Here is an 18,138-nt window from a genome sequence, read left to right as displayed (position 1 = left end):
TCAGAGCTGTTGGTCGACTCATTTGCAGCGTTGTGCGCAGTGACGTCTCGACACTGTTGATACTTCCGTTGTTTGAGCTCGTGCTGTCCAGGTGTGCTACGTGCAAAAGTTAGCGGTTCGTATCTCGGGTTCAGAACGCGTACCTTCAATCGCACTCGTCGCCTCGAGGCTTGACTGCTGGATGGCCTGCGACCCCGCTTGGGACGTACCAAGCGTGGCGTACGCGCCGACGGCGCAGGCGACCATGAAGGTGACGCCGACCGCGGCCGCGACACGGCGCGCCTTGGACGACTTCTTCTTGGGCTTGGCCGCGAGCACGACGCGCGTCGGGCCTGCAAGGAACCGGTTTGTCTCTTCGTTCTCGCTGCCGTACGCTGTTCGCATGATGGCAAATTGAAATCTGAGGCTGTTCTTGCAGGTCGAAGATCGCAAAATCCAGTGGTTTCGCGCCGCCGGTTACGGGACGGGTCGACCCCGCGTTCCACGTGTTCCGGGGAACTGAGCCGCGACACCGTGCAATCCTTTGCAATGCAAATTGGTAGCTTGTTCATATTAACGATCCAGGCGACCGTTTTGGCCTCTTGGCTAGGCCGCCTTCTCTTTCGCCGCAAAGTTATAGGCCAGCGTCCGGCGGGTCGCGTCCTAGTCGTAGATTTTTCATTAAGTTCGACTGCGGTTTCGCGGCTTGCCTCAAATTTGCCCAGCGGGTGGCCGTGCCAGAAGATCGTGTCGTCGCGCCCAATCAAGTACACGTGAGGCACGGTCGAGATTCCGTGGGCAAGCTGGTAGCCCTTGGTGAGCGCGCCCGTCTCGGTCGCAATCCCAAACCGAAAATCTGCCAGCGGCGTGTAATAGCTCGCCTTCGTGCCATGGGCCCCGTAGTTGTCCAGCTCGGTCTTGTCCTCCTGCGTGACCGCCACGAACTTGACTAGGCGAGCGTGAGAGGACGCGAGGCCTGTCTACGTACGTACCTGCGCCGCCGTACTGATCGAATACCTTCTGGAACTCGCGCAGCGCAATGCGCGACGACTTGCACCACGTGCCCTAGCGCATTGTCAGTGCATAAACAGCTATTCAACCGTACGAAGAAGAGGACGGCGATGACTTCGTCTTCGCCCAAGCGCACACGGGCGCCTTGGTAGTACTCAAGCGAGTCGAGATCGTGGGCTAGCATCGCATGAGCCAACGTTAGTCGCATCATGTCCACCTACCAGGCGTGGTTGTCTCGAGGAGACGCACGGTCGGGTCGTGCTCGATGTACGACTTGAGGCGGAGCCGATGGATCAAGACAGAGGCGCCGACGACGCCGACAAAGGCAAAGTCCTTGAGGCTAAAGGCGGCGATCGACCCGACGTAGTTGAGCGTGAGGTAGCCGGCGCAGCTCATGAGCAGGCAGGCTTGGAGCAGCGGCCCGCCGAGCCAGCCCGCAGTCTTGACGATGGAGCGCACTAGCATCCTTCAGCTTTTTGCCTTTTAGTGTGCTATAGGGTAGATACAGTAAATAGTGTTTAAATGCAGTCGTGCGCTCCGATCAGAGCCAGCATCGGGGGCTCAATCCAGACGCGACGGTGGAAGCACCTTATGCGCTAGTTTTGATTTCTATACCCACGGGCAGCGCGATGAAGGCGGACAAGGCAGCATGTAGTCCCTCCCGAGGGAGCCAACACTAAATCGGAAGGGAGGTCTTTCGTAACCGGATTCGATCTTTTATCCGGATTCGCGAACCGTCGCGGCTGCCGATGGCGTACGAGGGCGACGACGACTGCGATGTGCACATGCCGCCAAAAGACTTTGACCTGTGCGACCATGAGGACCGGATCGTGGAAGAGACGCCCATGCTAGGGCTTTCCGAGTATCGCCCAGGTACGACCATGTACGCAAGGTGATGACCACAGCTGATGCCATCATCCTGCAGTCGAGCCGCCGTGGGTCGCTGCTGCGGAGCATGCCAAGACCAAGATGGAAGAGCTGTATATGTACATCCAAACGATTGAGCGAGAGAAGGAAGCACTGGGCCAAGACGTGGCAGAGTGGAAGGAGCGTGAGCTCAAGCAGCGGGCAGACAACGTGGCGTTGACCAAGCGCATCGAAGAGCTCGAGCGCGCGCTCTTCGACGCAAGGCAGCAAAAGGACGTACTATGTCAGCGCGTCTTTGACACGCAGCCAGCCGTGCGGGAGCTAGACGCCGGGCACATCCACGTGCTTAAGAGCCAGATCGAAGCACTGCAGACGTCGCTCGACGACGCCGAGCGAGCGCGGCAGAGCGCTGTGTTTAAGATCAGTGAGCTCTCCATGGGCGGCTCACCCGAAAAGACAACACAAGACGAGTGGATGAAACACTTCAAGCACGACCATGAGCTTCTACTACAACGCGCCAAGCTCAATATGGCGCAGCTACAGGAGCGTCGCGACATTGAGATGGACGTTGCTCTGCGTAAGCTGCGCCTTGAGCACGCTTGTGCGATCGAGAAGCTCAAGTTATCGCACGAAATGACGCTGACCGAGTGGCGCCACGACGAAGCGCGGCGCGGCAAAGAGATCGAAAGTGCCATGGAAGCCGACCGGTGCGCCTCTAGTAGCCCATACTACTGCGACGCCTCATCGCTGCTCGTGTGTACGTAGCCACAGCGCCAGACTCGAAATGAAGCATCATCTCCAGAATGCGCAGATCCACCACCAGGTAGCGATTGGCACGCGTGGACAACGTCTGCTTGTGGACGCACCGCGTCCGGACGACGAGCTTGTCGTCCGACTCGCGCTGGACGGCCTCCGCGCCCGCCGCCTCGACGCCGTCAAGAAGCTGTGCTTGATTCGGCACGCATTCTGGCGCCATCACCTTCTGCGCCGATGGTATCGGTGGCAACATGTCGCTGGCACCGCGAAATGCGTGCGGACCGCGGCGCGACGAACGCTCTCGCGCTGCGTCCAGCGGCGGTCAGAGGAAGCCGCTCGCGCTGCATTTCAAACGTGGCGCTTTGCCGCGTCGAGCGCTGCGCAACAAGGGTTACACACTGCCGTGATGCAGCAAGTGCTCTCAGGCGAGCGTATCCTGCGGTGGGTGGTCGCCAGATGGGTAAGCATAAACGTGGTCGCCGATCGAGTGCCTTTCTTATTCAACGTTGAACTAGCGCCGTCGCGTGCTCGTGGCCTTTTGGACCTGGAAGTCGCACAGCCTCGCAAGGGCCTCCGGCGACAGCGCCGCACTCAAAGCAGAGATCACCAAGCTGCACGACGAGCTCGCCAAGACCAAGGCCGAGACGTGGCGATGCAAGCGGCAGCTGCTCCAGCAATTCAAGCAGTCGGCCATGTAATGCGATAAGTAGTCGGCACCTAGCAAGTGGCAACGTGGGATCGCACTTGCCAGTCACTGCCACCATGGCGCCATGCGCTCGCGCCAGTCGGCATGGGGATGAGCATCGCGGTTGCATCGAAGCGGCATCGTCCGCTTCGCACATGCACGCAGGTTGCGAGCGACACGCCGGTGCTGCATGGAAGCCACGGCGGCAGCGCTGCTTCTCATCGCGTGGGCTCCAAATTTGTCGCACCATTTGCGGCTGCAATGGCAATGCGCCTGTTGATTGGCTGATTTTCGTGCGAGCGATGGAAATGCCTATGATTTGTGGACTTTTGTCCAATAAGCGCGTCGCAGTCGAACCTCCAGCTGCACGATCATTTTTGAAATTGAGTTCCAAGCCGCAAGAAGATCATGGTCTTCTGCGCCCCTAGCAAGTACTTTGGCGCAGGCGACTTCCCGCTCGGGCCGGCCGTCGTCCTCGCCGTGCTCATGACCATGGGCGTCTACGACGGCGCGTCGGCGTACCCGGCGATGCCACTGAGCGCGTTCCCGTGGCCGGCCTTCGAGGCCAAGTACGTCCTTGGCCCAGTGCTCGGCTACGGGTCCTACTCGATCGTGCGCGAGGCGACAGACAAGGAGTCGGGTGTCCGGTCGCTGTCAAGCTCATGGAGAAGGCGGGCATGACGCCAGACGAGATGGCCACCGTGCCCCACGAAGTACACTTTATGCGCCGCATCAACCACCCGCTGTCGCTCCAGCTCCTCGACTTCTTCGAGGACGACGTCTACTTCTACTTGGTCTCGGAGCTCCTCCAAGGTGGCACGCTCTTTGACCGGATCATTACCAAGGACCACTTCTCCGAAGACGGCGCGCGGGCGATCGTGCGCCAGCTCGTGCAAGTCATCGAGTGCTGCCACCAGCGCGGTGTCATCCACGGCGACCTCAAGCCCGAGAACATCCTCATGGTGCACGACCTTAACGAGACGGGTATCAAGGTCGGCGACTACGGCTGCGCATCGACTGTGGCCGACGCGATGGACCCGTCGACAACTCGCTTCTGTGGCACGCTGGCATACGCGGCCCCCGAGATCCATGACGCCAAGCCATACGGGACGCCCGTGGACATTTGGAGCATCGGTGTCATCGCGTTCATTCTGCTCTGCGGCAACTTTCCGTTCAGCGACCCAGAGCCGCTTTTGCTGTCGTACAAGGTAACGACAGGCGACTACACGTTCCACGAGAGCGAGTGGAGTCACGTCTCGGACGAAGCCAAGGAGTTCATCGCGGAGCTTCTCTCAGTGGACCCAGCACGGCGACCGACGGCGACCGCGCTCCTTGCCCACCCGTGGCTACAGCACGCGACCAAGAAGACCACCGAGCACTCGATGGCGGCGCCCGAGATCGTGACGTCGCTCCTCCCGACCCCAACGCAGCGCTATCGCAAGTGCAGCAGCGCGGTGCTGGAAGAGCTCCACATGCTCATCGCAGCCATCTCGGCCCGCGACGCGAGCTGCTAATCCCCGCCACCATCACCTATTTATACTCTAAGAGAAGAAGCTCAGCTCGTATGCATGTGTATCATTCTCGCTCTGGACAGAGTCCCACGCACCCATTGCCATCAAGTGCATTCGACCAAGTAGAGCGTAGTAGCTGCAGCCACGACGAGCAGAACGACGACGACTCAGAACCAGGACGAAGAACGGTTGCCAGAAGGGACGAGCAAAGACACCGAGGGTGACGCCGCTCTCTGCGCAAGGGGCAGCTGCAGTGTGACGCACCGCCGAGCTGGCGATGCACCCGTTCGATTTCGTGGGTTGGCCGTAGTACCAGCCACCCATGTGCAAGGGCGGAGCAACAGCCAATGTGATATTACAAGGCGCCAAACTTTTGCTGCAGCGAGCTGATAAGCTTAGGAACCTTGGAGCCTCTGCGATCAAAAGGTCAGCGGCCGAGAATGTGGGTCGAGGACTGCGTAGAGCTGTATCATACAAGCCTCAACGTGAGGCATCCATGGGCGTGCTTTGCGTGGCTACAGCGTGGCAAGCTGCATAGCAACGTCTACGTCTACGGTATTGTCGACGTTTTATCAATACGCTGTTTTAAACAGCATATCAAACAGTGTTTGGACCTCTTGAAATGAATACTGTTTGTCGATGATGATGTTTCAGAGACCATGGAGGTGATCCAAGCGTCCTTGCCGCAAGCCACGACCTTGGCCGCGTGGCTCATCGCGTACGTCGGTGCATCTCGCTGCGTGCTCATGGCACCGATGATCTAGGCACGTTGGCGACCATGCATGGATGCACGATGCGAGGACGCTCTCGGGCTTTTGCGACTTCCTCTCGACGACCATCGTGGCGCTTGCCACGCCAGCGAGCTCGCTTCAGAAGCCAGCGTGGGCCTCGACGGCGCACTGCACCCACGCCGAGCTCGTCGACCAAGCAATTGGCATCGCGTTGCAGCGTAAGCGAAAGGACTGGAAGAAGCATCCCAACCTCATCACGCTGGGCTTCACGAGCGGCTACGAGAGCGACGCGAACCACTTTACGCTCCACGCGCACAACGTGATGCACCACAGTCCGAATTCGCTTGTGAGCCTCCTCAAGTCCAAGCACTGGGCGCATTTGCATAGTCACCTCGGTAGAGAAGCGTCTTCTGCCCCATGGAGCTGTAGTGGTTGTACTAGGCGACGCGTGCATGCTGCATTTGCTCGTGGACCACGTCCTCTGCGTTCGCATCGACTCTGAAAGCAAGAGCTACATCCAGCTGGCGGGACCACCGCTCCCGCGCCCGATCCCTTTGGCCAAGCAGTGCAGCGTTGTGAGTTTGGCGCCGAGCCTATACCACAAGTCCGACCGGCCGTCCACCGCCAAGACGTTTCCAACGACCCACGCATTGTACCTCGCGCCGCCGCAGACAGCATCCAACGCGAAAGCAACGCGCCTTGTGCAGTCGATCTTTGACCCAACGGCGACCAAACGCTCCCGCCTCCCGCCGCCGCTCCGCGCGTGGGTGCCGTGGATGCAGACCATGCTGCGGAATTTCCAGGGACTCCACGTGGAGAGGACAGTCGCGCGTGCCTGTCCTTTGAGCGAGGCGTGCCGCTTTCGAATGGGACTTTGCTTGGGCCAGCACGACAGTCGCGTCGTTGGTGCCGGCTACGCGAGCCAAGACGACGCATCGTCCGAGTCTGACGGAAGCGACCTCGAAGAGGCCAACGGGCCGCCGCCAAAGCGCCAGAAGCTCGTGCATCAAGTCGAGATACAGGCTCTCTTGCAGTTTGCGACGCCAAAGCAGCAGGTACAGGGCTCGATCCTCTCCAAACTCTGTATTTTGTATCTAGGTGCTCCAGAGTGTTCGTGCTATCATGACGCAAGTTGTGCCCATTGCACTGTGGGGACCGCGGAAAAACTACCAGCGCGTCGTTCGCCTCTTGCACGACTACATCAGTGGGCGGCGCTTCGATACGCACTCGATCGAACAGGTAGCGCCATCCTACGAACTTTGCATCCTACTTGGACCGGCCTGCCTTAGACGGTCCGTCAAATGAGCGTCCAGAGCATCTCGTGGATGGGCGCGTACGTCGACGCTTCGATACTACGAGCGACGGCTCATGTGCGACGCCAATAGCGCAAGCCCACTGCCGACCGAGGTGGTCAAACGACGTCAACGCCTCGTTCAATTCGTGCACTGGGTATGATGACAAGTGGCTTGGCAACGCGGGCTCATGGCCCGTCGCCTAGATGTGGCGCGAGCTCGTCCAGCCGATTGTACGCACCAACTTTTACATGACGACACAGGAAGGCCAGTTCCACGACGTCCTCTACTACCGCCGCCCGCTCTGGGACGCGATTTCGTACGTCCCGCCGTCGTTTCTTGAGAAAAAGTGCCATGTGCCGTAGTGAATTGGCGAGTCGGGATCTGCAGCAGCATTTGCTTCGACCGATTGCGACGCCCTCGACGCCCGTGGCGAGAGTGCGCTTCGTGCCCAAGGCGCGCGGCGTCCGGCCGATCGTCAACCTCTCCAAGCGCCTGCCATGTAAAAAGTCAACCAACGACCTCCTTCGGAACGCACTGCGCGTCTTGAAGCACGAACTCTCGCAGCGCCAGCGCTTGCTTGGCGCGAGCACGACGAGCACGGACGCGATACTGGCCAAGCTCCTGGCCTTCAAGGCGCAGTGGGCCGCGACCGGCCAGCCACCCGTGTACTTTGTGACGCTCGACATTGAGCGCTGCTTCGACACGATGAAGCCGAAGCGACTCCTCCAGCTTCTGCCTTCGCTGCTTACGCAAGAGTCGTATCTCGTCCGGCACCATCGCGTCGTGCGTGGCGACGGCTCGCATGTACGCGTCCCGCGCGTGCCATCCAGTTCTGATGATTTCTTGCTCGGGACGTAGGCGGAGCACCCGGTTGTCGCGGCGGGCGACTATACCCGCTTTGAACACCTCATTATGTCGCAAGGCGTGAAGCACAACACGGTATCCTGACACGTTTAAGCGCACCAGCACGAGGTGGTGTAGGTGTACGTCGACGGTGTCGTGTACGACGTCATCTCGCGCGCCGAGATCCTCTCGCTCCTCAGGACGCACCTGCTCGAGCACGACGTGCGCATCGGCCGCCAGACGTATCGTCAAGTCGAGGTGCTCTTTAAAAGTATTGGATTCGAAGTCCGCATCGCTGTCATGTAGGGGATTCCGCAAGGCTCGGTGCTCTCGTCCCTCCTCTGCAACCTCTACTACGCCGACTTTGAGAAGCAAGTGCTGCACGGCCAAGTGCGCTTGACAAAAAACGACTTGCTCTTGCGCTTCACGGACGACTTTTGCTTCCTCACGACGTCGCGCGCCCATGCCAAGACGTTCCTCGGCCTCATGAGCAAAGGGTCGCGCGCATTTGGGTGCAGCATCAACGCCGCCAAGACGCGCACGAACCTGGACGGACCCGCCGACGCCCTCACGTGGTGTGGCCTTGTCATCGACCCCTCCACGATGCACGTTTACGCCAACTACACCAAGCTGCTGCGCTCGGGCCTCTCTGCGTAGGCGTGTTCTTGGCGTATCGTGGCTCACGGTCGTGCGTAGGCCGGCGCCGCTGGAACTGGCGTTGGCGCTGCCGCGGCACAAGCCGCTCGGTGAATGGTTCACCCGACGCGTCGTCTCGACCAGCATCGACAAGTGCCACGCGCTGTACTTTGGCCGTCGGCTCAACCCCCGTGCGGCCATCGAGGTAGTACAACCTCGGCTCGCGTGGGTTGACGCGCGGTAGGTGAATGCGTACCAGCTGCTGCGGGTCATTGCCGCCAAGACCATGCACCTCACTCGCGCGCTGCGTCTTCGCAACATGCTGTACGTCGCCATGCGTCTCGACGCCGCGTGGACGCTTGTGCACCGCAGAATTCAGCGGGCGACGGGCGGCGACTGCCCGCTCACGCTCTCGGACGTCGGTTCCTCCATGAGCACACGTGGCCATAGGACTCAATGTGCGCTAGATACGCCATATCGGCTTTGCGACCGCCATGGACGCGAGCGCGGCGTGTCCGTATACCTCTGCGCTCACGCCCCTGCTGCAGCGGCGCGCGCGGCGCTTGCCGTCAACGTCGCTCGAGCTCACTGCGCTGCGCACCGACCCGCGCAATGCCTTTGCAACGCGCTTGTAAGCCTTGTGTGTGTGGCACAAGGGAATCCATTGCAGATTCTTTTGGTTATGTGGTTTGGAAGATTTCGTGGTGGCACAGGTCCGATGGGACGTCGCCGGCGTCGTTCACTGCGCTGACCATCCACGGACGCTGGGCCACGAGGAAGGACGCGACGTCGATGCGGCCAAATCGAGCGGCTTCGTGCAGCAACGTCTCGCCGTAAGCGTCTCGATCGTCCGTCGCGAACGCCTCAACGACCGCGGCATGGCCGGCGCGGGCCGCCGCCATGGCGAAGTGGCGCTGGTGGAAGTCGCGCGCGGTGGCCAGCGCCGGGTCAAGCGCGAGGACGGCTCGGAGAAGCTCGAGGTGCCCACATTCGGCCGCGCGGTGCAGTATCGTTTGGTCGCCTGGCCCACGCACATGCAGTGACGTGGCGTCGTGCGCATACAGTGCCATCACCACCTAGTAACGCACCGCATGAGCATCCAGATATGCTGAGGCAAGTGGATGCTACCTCGCTATGGTTGTGGGAGGCTGCAAAGTACGCGGGCGACCAGCGCTTCTTGGACGTGACGCACGGGTCGGCGCCGGCATCGAGCAATTGTTGCAGCACATGGACGTGGCCGAACCGCGCCGCCTGCGACAACGGACTCGTGCCGTCGTTATCGCATCGGTTTGGGTCAGCTAGCTGCGCCAGCAAGAACGCCACCACGGCCGATTGGTTGTAGCCGCAGGCGAAGAAGAGCGGCGTCTTGCCCTTCTCATCGCGCACGTCCACGTCGCCGCCGTCGGCAGCAAACGCTTGGAGCGACGGCAGATCGCCGACCCACGCGGCGCGCCACACATCAAACGGACGCCGCGTCCGGGCGACACACCACTCGAGCTCGCGCGCCGCCGCCCACTCGCTCGTCGCCGGCGTCGTGTCGGTCGTGGACAGCGGTAGCGGCGGCCGCGACCCGGCCTGTTGAAGGACGACGAGGCTGCGAGACCAGTGTGCATTGTCCTTGCCAGTCACCACCTGCGCGATCGTCGCAGTGAGGCGCAGCGTCGTGTTGGCAAGGGCGCTCTCGAGGTAGGCGGTGAGGTCGGCGTCGCCCGCCACGCACACGTAGCAGACGAGGCGGCCTTGGGGGGCCAAGCGGCGCGCGGCCAGCGCAATGAGCGGCTGGAGAAGCTGGTTCTCGAGCACGTCTTCGCCAGCCGCGCCAAACGTGCGGATGTTGTACGGCGGGTCGCACACGATGGCATCGACGTGGAGATTGGGACGCCACATGTCGCGGCGAACGTCGTGGAGGCAGCGCTCGGGCGATGGGAAAGCAAACTCAGCAAAGTTGGCGGCCATGTCGCGACCCGGTCCGTCGCCTTGGAGCGACCGGAAGCTCACGTCGTGGGCGATGCCGAGCCCTACATCGCGGCGTCAATCTACCGTCGTAAAGGACTTGCATGAGGCGGACCAATGCCGAAATGGGCGCAAGCGAGGAGGATGCCGCCCGAGCCCGCGAACGGATCCACGACCCAGTCGCCGGCACGGACCTGCGCGAGGTTGGCCATGACGAGGGCGAGTTCCGGGTCCATGGTTGTGACACCCGTGTACGGCCGCTTGTGCAGCGCGTAATTGGCAGCAAGGCCACTGCCGACGCGACCGCCGTGACCGCCGCTGGTCGGAGAGAGGCCGTGGCCAACGAGGCGACTCAATAGCGCGCGGCCATCGTCTTGGATGAGAACGCAGAGATGGGTGGACGCTGGCAGCGACTGCTCCGATACGAAGCTCTCGACGTCGAACGAGGCGAGGCGGCCCAGCACAGCGCGCTTGTCTTTCGGGCCACGCAGGCGCTTTTTTGGCATCTTGACGTCGACGGTCGTCGCGGGTGGGCGCGCAAAGCAATGCGCTTCAAGCTGCGTCGCGAGCGCCACGACCGACTCCTGGGTCGCGAGGACTTCGTACGCCGCTTGGATCAAGACGCAGCGGGCGACGATGCATTTGGCCATGGCCTACGAGACATGATCTGCATACAAGGCCGTGACAAAGAGCCGCTACCTCGGAGCTAAAGTCGACGCGGAAGAAGCGGGCTTGCAGCGAGGGCTCGTCGTGGATTTGCACTACTCGAGAATGAGAGGTGAGGAGGCGCGCCGCCATACTGCGCTAGCTCACAGTTGGTCTCGCCATAGAGCCCAGCGATAGCGCGCAGCTCTTCGGTGACGAGCTCGAGGTGGCGCCCGAGGGCCAAGCAATGCACCTGCATCGTGTCAAGTTCAACGCTGCGGCAGCCATAATCCGATCCTTTGGATAAACTCAATTTTACAATGCCATTTTGAGAAATCGCAGTGTATACATTTTCGATTATACAAAACTCAATTCCAAATGCAGCAATCAATTGATCCTTTAAGGTACGTATTCCAGATACGTTATCCGTAATTCGGACTGGAAGGCGGATAATATAATAAATGAAGCCCGTTGTACGTGGCGAAACACACGCCGGTCCACAAGACGCAGTGGAATAAAAATACGCGTGGAATTGCGGTTGCCTCAGTACGAATTAGCGGGCATGCGACGCCACTCGTTGTACCAGCAGCGGGTCAAGCTCACGGACAAGTACAAGCTCATCGGGAAGATCGGCGAGGGGACGTATGGCCTCGTGTACAAGGCCGAGCTCCAGGCGCGGGACAGCCGCATGGACGACGACGAGCAGAGCTTCGCCGTCAAGATGATCAAGTCGCACAAGGAGGGCAAGAACGACGTCGTGCTCTCGATCGCGACCGTGCGCGAGATCAAGATCCTGCGCGAGATGCACCATGACAACGTCGTCCACCTCCACGACGTGCATGTTGATCCGCGGGGCACGAGCCTCGCGCTCGTCTTCGACTACGCCGACCACGACCTGCGCGATATCATCATCCAGAGCAAGCAAAAGCCGCTCTCCGAGTACACGAAGAAGTCGTTCATGCACCAGATCCTCAAGGGCGTCAAGTATATGCACGACAACTGGGTCATGCATCGCGATATGAAGCCCCAGAACATCCTCGTCGTCGGCCATGGGCGTCGCCGCGGTCAAGTCAAGCTCGCCGGTACGAAGCGCCTGTCGATGTGCATCTTCCTCATCGATCGCAGATTTTGGCCTCGCGCGGATATACAAGGACCCGATCAAGGCGCTCACGGACGTCGAGCGTGTCGTCGTGACGCTGTGGTACCGCGCGCCCGAGCTCCTTCTCGGCGCCAAGCACTACACGAAAGCCGTCGACATGTGGGCCGTCGGTTGCATCTTTGCCGAGATCCTAAACACGCGCGAGCTCTTTTGCGGCAAAGAGGCCGAGGGCACGAACGCGCCGTTCCAGAAGGACCAGTGCGACAAGATCTTCAAGATCATGGGCATGCCGACGCCGCAGACGTGGGATGGGCTCGAGTGCCTCCCTGAGTACGAAAACATGATGCAGATGTGCAAGGAGCGCGACTACGGCACGACGTCCAAGCTCCACGACTTTGTCAAGTTTGGCACGGGCCATTCATCGGTGCTCTTGCGCGACCTCATCTCGCGCATGCTCCATTACGGTACGCTCGAGATGCGCAGACCATGTGGGTTGATGCTTCCGTCACTGTAGACCCGGAGAAGCGCATCACGGCGGCCGAGGCCCTCACGCACGACTACTTCAAATGCGTACGTTGGTGCTCCGTGGCTGGATACGAGAAAGGACATGTGGTGCTAGGAACCGTACCCGCGCGACTGGGCGCTTGACGAGCCCAACAAGGAGCCCATCGTCTTTCTCAAGCAAAAGATTGAGCCCATCACCGAAGACATGCTCCCCAACCGCAAGTCGCCCGCGCACCACGACGCCAAGGACGACGACGATGGTAGTACAGCTCTTGGAATGGCTAGCACCGCTCATCGCTCTCGTATAGCCCGCCGTGCGATGCGACCCAACGGTCAAGTGCCGCCGGGCATGAAGCGCCCCGAGCCACCAACGGGAATGGCGCCGCCGCCCAACCACGGCGGTCGCCAATGGAGCGGCCCGCCGCCGCCAGGGTACAATGCCAACCCGGTCGCCAAGCGTCCGTCGGGCTCTCTGGCGCCCAACCCGCGCAGTCCCAAACAACGACGTCGATGAACGCAGAGTGTGTATCGATCATAACAACATCCTTCTAAATAATAGTTACTACTTACACGGTCGTGGTGACATCCATCTTGAGGCCGAGGCGGCCCGTGATCTCGCCCATGTGACGGCCGCCGCTTGTGAGGACGGCGTGGAAGTCGACTTTGCGACCGCGGCGGTGCTGGGCCGGGACGACGCCGATGACGCACTGCCCAATGCTGTAGCCCGTCGACGACGACGACTGAAAGTTGAGTGCGAGGTGCATGTGCTTCTTGGGCAAGAGCACCGCCGACTGCTTCACGCCCGTGGCTTCAAACTGCTTGAGCGTTGTCGTTTGGCACGCGCTTCGGACCGCCGGACGGAGGTACCCCGAGTGGAACGTCAGATGCTCGGCGAGCTCGTTCAGCTAAAAGATCAAGTTGTAGGAGACACCAGGCGTCGAGATGACGCGTACCTCACGCGACTCGGCAAAGTCGTCTTCGCTCGGCAGCGGAAAGAGACTGCGGACAACAATCGGCCCTATCACCCGCATGAGTACTTGATCAATCGGGTTATGAATCAAAGTACCTCGATGGGTCTTGGTCGTGGTCGAGGTGCCCATGGATGACGCCCACGTCGTCGACGACATCATGGACGAGTGCGGCAGCGGGCCCAGTGGCGACGCCGTGAGACTCGGCGACTCGTCGTCGTCAAAGTCGGGCGACGGCGGCAACAGCATCGTCTCGAGCGGCGACGCCCACTGGATGTGCACGTTGGAGAGCGACACGGTCCACTTCTTCATCACCATCTACACAACGTGCATGATCGATGTGAGCGCAAGGACAAAAAGAGAGGTTTCGTACGTCGTCGGTGCGCGGCGTCTTCTCGACGGCGACGTGGAAGATGCTCGAGACCGGCTTGTGGTCCGACGTGGTCACGTCTTCGCAGCTACAGTACTTGACGCACCGAATCTTGTCTTGGAGGTCAGGCAGCGAGTGGTACAGGATGCGGTCCGTGTACGACGGCACGCGGAGGCCGCCGTCCGAGAGGATCGTCGTGTAGAGTTCCTGCAAGTCGCGAATGTTGAGCCGCCGGTTCGTGGGCAGCTGCGTGCCCCGCGCCCGTCGGAACGTCGGTGCAAACGTAATCATGGCTTCGGAAAAGCCCGCAAAGGCCGCGCCCGTCTGCAGCGCCGCGACCAGCTCGTCGTGCTGGAGCAGGAGCGTCCAGTTGGCGTCCTTGGCGTACCGGCTGATGGCGCGAACAGGGCTTTTGAATCCGTCGTGCTCCGCGAGCGTCATGTCGTCCAGCAGCACCGTGTCGTTGCCGGGCGACGTCGTCACGCCATACGCCATTCCATCGGAATCGTACTGGTGGTCTACACACCCGCCGTCTTGCTTATCCATGCAAAGCCACGCATCGATCGTACCGCGGGGCGGTTCAAGCATGAGGCGCCGGTTGATGATGGTCACCATGAGCTTCAGCACGTCGTTGGGCGTCGCTTGCTGCGCCGTGAGGCGGTAGTTGAGGTCGCCCATAAAGATCGTGTGGTGCACCATGTGCTGAAAGTCAAACTCGACACCCATCGACTGAAGGTTCATGCTGCGAAGGATGCTCGCCGCGTCCTTGTGCCGCTTCGTCACCTTGCTCTTGCCCTATACACTGCGCGTCAGATACCGATGGCAGATGGCAAGCATGCTACCGAAGAGTCGGACGCCAAGTGACAGCTCGCGACGGCAAATGTCGTGTCGAAGTACCGGAACGCAAAGCCGACCGCGCCCTTGTTGGACGCGCGGCCCATGCCAATGAGGCTTTTGCCGCGGTGGACCTTGGACATGCCGTCGAGAAACATCTCGAAGCGGCCGCACTCGACATCACACGTCGCGACGTAGACCGTAATCGTAATGTAACCCTACTCCCGAGCGCATGAGACACGGCGCCAGCTCCTCCAGCGTCGTACGTGGTAGCCGAGTGTGGTTTGTTTGCTTCCGATCTCTCGCCGATACTCGGTGTAGCGCTGGTTGTTGGCCGCCTCAAGGTGCGTTAGCATCTCGGCCCGCGTCTCGTCCAGCGCCAAGCACTCTTGGAGGCCAATGACGTACACGTCGTGGTCGCGCGGGATCCACGCCGCCTGCGCAACATGAGCACACGTGGAGGGACCGAAGGACGTACCAACGCCGTTCGGGTCGGCACGGCGCCCTCGGCCATGTTGAACGTGGACGCAAAGATCGAGACGCGGTCGCAGACATCGAACGGCGTGTAGAGCGACATGTTGGACTGCGTGTCCTCCATAACGACGCTTGGCGACGCCAGTCCCAGGAACGAGTCGGACGTCGGTCGGGGCTGGCGCTTGCAGCCGAGCGAGAGAAAGCCGCCGAAAATGACGGCGTTGACAAAGCCTTGGAGGCAGATGAGCGCTTGCGCAAAGACGCCAAAGGTCGGTACGATCTTCGTGCAAAAGGTGGGCGCTTTGTAGTACGAAGCGTCGCACGCCGCGTCGCCGACTAGAAACGCTGGCGTGAGTCTCCTTGGAATGACAGGCGTATGTACTTCGGTAGACCGATACGGGGAGGTACAGGACGAGAAAGCTCACCACATAGAGGTACAGCTGACGCTGAATGACCAGAAGCGCCTGCTCCGTCTGCTGGTAGTGCTGTCTACCGTCACAAGGCGGTGATTTTCCGACTCAAATGCGACGTTCGTACCCTGCCGCGCGCTGCCGAATGACGCGACGGACCTTGAGGAGCACGCCAACCATAAAGATGATGGCGGCAAACACAAACGTGTAGAAATGATACAAGGCCGTGTCGGGGTCGGCGATCCAGCAAAAGAACGTGGACGGGCCAAGGAGCGACTGGTTGTCGACGACCGACCCATGGTTGCGGCGCCGGCGGAGACGGTACACGGGCAGCGCAAGCCAGAAGGTCCACCCGAGGCAGAAGAAGGCGGTAGCGAAAAAGTACCACGGGTACCGTCGTCGCATCTTCTCCTGCGTGTCCCGGTAGACGACCCAGCGCAGGAGGTTGAACGCCATGATGGCATTCCAAAGAACGACTAGTCGAGAAGCATGAGACCTCGGATGGCGAAAGCCATGGATACCATGCGTTGAGAGAAAGTCGATGAAGAAGCCTTGGAGCTGGCACGAGACGTACGTCGGCGCGCTCTTCGGGTCAGTCCTGTTCCGAGAGTACGTGAACGCCGTGGCTGGGAACTTGGCGACGGCGGTCCAGAGGTCGACGGCGGCCAGTGTCGCAACGAGCATCGTCGTGATGTCCCGCGCCGCTCCGCTCTTGCGCTGAAAGACCGGTACAAGATATAGGCGCAACCAACGAACGAGAGGGTGCTATGTCGCAATAAGAGCTGAGTGCAGGAAGATCGCCATGGCAGGTTCGCACCATGAGACCTTGATGAGCACGTCGTTGAGGTCGCGCAGGTAAGCCGGCGCCGCAAACTTGCTGTGTTGGTGCGAGCCATTGCGTCCGCGCAGAAAGGCTCCGGACGACCCCGACATGTCGAGAATGGTCAGCGGGACGCCCGAGTACGTATCGCGCCTTGCGCTAGGTTGCAAAAAAGCTGAGCGCACGCCTAATTAGGAGATATTGGTCTTCCAATCATTAATATTTACTGGATAAATGTATGGAGAGCGATCGAAAATACGTCAGGCTGGAACTGCCATGTGCGTGTCAGGACTTGTCCTATCGGAATCAAACGGCAAGGTGTGACAGGCGCGGCTACAAACACGCCATTCTTTCAGTTCCTTCGCACTCACCAAGCACCGCGGAGCCACTACAACGCGCGACGACGATGCATTCCTCCTGTATGCTAATTGTACACCAAGGGCTTCGATAGTTTGATTGTGGACAATAGCAATAGCGTCGTGCTGCACGGGGCGGAACGGCGAGATTGCGTGTTTCTAGCGGCCGTGGCCCGTGACGCTGTCGAGTTTCGTTCCGGTCGGCGCTGCAAAAACGACTAGAAAAGTTCAGCGGCCGAGATGCCAGATCAAGAACGGCGGAGTACTGACCACAAATCACTGTGCCGCGTCTGCACGACGCAGGTGCAGTCGCTATAACGTACGCTTGGTCCTCAGCTCAGTTCAAATGTACACGTAATCCATGCCGAGTTCCTCGGGGATCAGGACGCTGTATCATCGCACCTCGACGCTGCCGTAGCTCGCTGCAGTTCAAATCTGAGATGGATATGCACGTGCAGCATATGCAGCGGTCGGTGGATTCTAATTTTATTGCATCGCCGTCACACCTTGCACAGTACACTCGTCTGGTCGTTTGACGCAGCTCGCAGTAGTTGTGACTGACTGGCAATACATCGGCATTTTGTGTCCAGCTCAAGGTAATAGGCGTGGACAGGTCCTCGACCTCGTCATCGCTCGCCAGTCTGCGGCCAGGATTACACCACAGCCGCGTTCGTCATGATGTTACGCTCGCGATCAGCTCGTCACTCATCTGGGCATGCCGTTTCTGCAAGTTCGTAGGTCGACGCTGATTGGCTAAAATCATAGCTATTTTCTGCCAATGCGCTTTCGCGTAACACTTCAGGCGCTGCGCGATGGAGCTCCCGACGGACGACATCCGCTTCCAGATCGAGCTCGAGTTCATCCAGTGCTTGGCGAGCCCATCGTACCTCAACCGTGCTGCGACGACTGCGTCTACCTAGGCGGAGGCTCATGCTGCGATAGACCTCGCGATCAACCGGTACTTTGAGGACCCGGTCTTCCTCAACTACCTCACGTACTTGAAGTATTGGAAGAAGCCCGAGTACGCCAAGTACATCAAGTACGGACGCGCTCTCCACCTTGGCGCTCATGCGACCCTGTGTAGCTACCCGCATGCGCTCACGTTCCTCGACCTGCTCGACGACGAAAAGTTCCGCCAGGTAGAACGAATGCATGCACATGGCCTCATGCTTAGTACACGCAGATGATCGCGCACGACAGCTTCCGCGACATGGTCCATGCGCAGCAAGGCCTCCATTGGCTTCACTTCCTCAACAACCGGCAGAAGGAGGAGACGGCGCCCGTGGATGCGACGATGGAGTAGGACGAGTGGTCGCGGCCATGATTTTTAATCCGTGGTCAATGCAATTTATTGAGCCACTGTATCCGACTTGAATTTGGCTTCAATAAAA

General features: G+C 60.2%; 8 protein-coding genes and 1 pseudogene across 9 annotated transcripts; 5 read left to right on the top strand and 4 right to left on the bottom strand.

Annotated features, from left to right (window-relative positions):
• Positions 1 to 18: 18 nt before the first annotated feature.
• Positions 19 to 384, bottom strand: SPRG_05229 (hypothetical protein; annotated as a pseudogene; the record flags this gene model as incomplete). The annotated part of the gene is made up of 2 exons: positions 19 to 96; positions 144 to 384.
• A 201-nt stretch (positions 385 to 585) lies between these two features.
• SPRG_05228 (hypothetical protein) lies at positions 586 to 1,455 on the bottom strand (the record flags this gene model as incomplete). Its single annotated transcript, XM_012343830.1, has 5 exons — positions 586 to 642; positions 672 to 928; positions 972 to 1,044; positions 1,085 to 1,167; positions 1,212 to 1,455. 5 exons carry the CDS (start codon positions 1,453 to 1,455, stop codon positions 586 to 588), a joined length of 714 nt encoding a protein of 237 aa, XP_012199220.1.
• Positions 1,456 to 1,912: 457 nt separating this feature from the next.
• Positions 1,913 to 3,371, top strand: SPRG_05227 (hypothetical protein). Its single transcript, XM_012343829.1, has 3 exons — positions 1,913 to 2,564; positions 2,623 to 3,073; positions 3,129 to 3,371. Exons 1-3 carry the CDS (start codon positions 1,960 to 1,962, stop codon positions 3,309 to 3,311), a joined length of 1,239 nt encoding a protein of 412 aa, XP_012199219.1. The 5' UTR covers positions 1,913 to 1,959; the 3' UTR covers positions 3,312 to 3,371.
• A 335-nt stretch (positions 3,372 to 3,706) lies between these two features.
• Positions 3,707 to 4,812, top strand: SPRG_05226 (CAMK/CAMK1 protein kinase; the record flags this gene model as incomplete). The annotated part of the gene is made up of 2 exons (XM_012343828.1): positions 3,707 to 3,910; positions 3,958 to 4,812. The coding sequence occupies 2 exons, from the start codon at positions 3,707 to 3,709 to the stop codon at positions 4,810 to 4,812; spliced, it is 1,059 nt and encodes a 352-aa protein (XP_012199218.1).
• Positions 4,813 to 5,595: 783 nt separating this feature from the next.
• On the top strand, positions 5,596 to 5,969 carry SPRG_05225 (hypothetical protein; the record flags this gene model as incomplete). The annotated part of the gene is made up of 2 exons (XM_012343827.1): positions 5,596 to 5,900; positions 5,942 to 5,969. The coding sequence occupies 2 exons, from the start codon at positions 5,596 to 5,598 to the stop codon at positions 5,967 to 5,969; spliced, it is 333 nt and encodes a 110-aa protein (XP_012199217.1).
• A 3,025-nt stretch (positions 5,970 to 8,994) lies between these two features.
• On the bottom strand, positions 8,995 to 11,171 carry SPRG_05224 (hypothetical protein; the record flags this gene model as incomplete). The annotated part of the gene is made up of 5 exons (XM_012343826.1): positions 8,995 to 9,390; positions 9,443 to 10,332; positions 10,383 to 10,920; positions 10,967 to 11,028; positions 11,081 to 11,171. 5 exons carry the CDS (start codon positions 11,169 to 11,171, stop codon positions 8,995 to 8,997), a joined length of 1,977 nt encoding a protein of 658 aa, XP_012199216.1.
• Positions 11,172 to 11,459: 288 nt separating this feature from the next.
• SPRG_05223 (CMGC/CDK/CDK8 protein kinase) lies at positions 11,460 to 13,088 on the top strand. Its single transcript, XM_012343825.1, has 5 exons — positions 11,460 to 11,994; positions 12,038 to 12,475; positions 12,526 to 12,581; positions 12,631 to 12,775; positions 12,824 to 13,088. Exons 1-5 carry the CDS (start codon positions 11,475 to 11,477, stop codon positions 13,027 to 13,029), a joined length of 1,365 nt encoding a protein of 454 aa, XP_012199215.1. The 5' UTR covers positions 11,460 to 11,474; the 3' UTR covers positions 13,030 to 13,088.
• Positions 13,045 to 16,337, bottom strand: SPRG_05222 (hypothetical protein). The gene is made up of 11 exons (XM_012343824.1): positions 16,093 to 16,337; positions 15,699 to 16,047; positions 15,544 to 15,650; positions 15,166 to 15,497; positions 14,954 to 15,124; positions 14,696 to 14,905; positions 14,423 to 14,648; positions 13,857 to 14,371; positions 13,582 to 13,801; positions 13,469 to 13,533; positions 13,045 to 13,420 (listed from the first exon to the last, which is right to left on the bottom strand). The coding sequence occupies exons 1-11, from the start codon at positions 16,253 to 16,255 to the stop codon at positions 13,082 to 13,084; spliced, it is 2,697 nt and encodes an 898-aa protein (XP_012199214.1). The 5' UTR covers positions 16,256 to 16,337; the 3' UTR covers positions 13,045 to 13,081.
• A 1,199-nt stretch (positions 16,338 to 17,536) lies between these two features.
• On the top strand, positions 17,537 to 18,050 carry SPRG_05221 (hypothetical protein; the record flags this gene model as incomplete). Its single annotated transcript, XM_012343823.1, has 4 exons — positions 17,537 to 17,641; positions 17,690 to 17,786; positions 17,832 to 17,886; positions 17,931 to 18,050. Exons 1-4 carry the CDS (start codon positions 17,560 to 17,562, stop codon positions 18,048 to 18,050), a joined length of 354 nt encoding a protein of 117 aa, XP_012199213.1. The 5' UTR covers positions 17,537 to 17,559.
• Positions 18,051 to 18,138: the final 88 nt, after the last annotated feature.

This window comes from Saprolegnia parasitica (genome assembly GCF_000151545.1).
Source record: "Saprolegnia parasitica CBS 223.65 unplaced genomic scaffold supercont2.15, whole genome shotgun sequence".
Classification (NCBI taxonomy): Eukaryota; Oomycota; class Saprolegniomycetes; order Saprolegniales; family Saprolegniaceae; genus Saprolegnia; species Saprolegnia parasitica.
The sequence above is the reverse complement of the archived record's forward strand: the minus strand, read 5'-3'. Positions and strand labels throughout refer to the sequence as shown.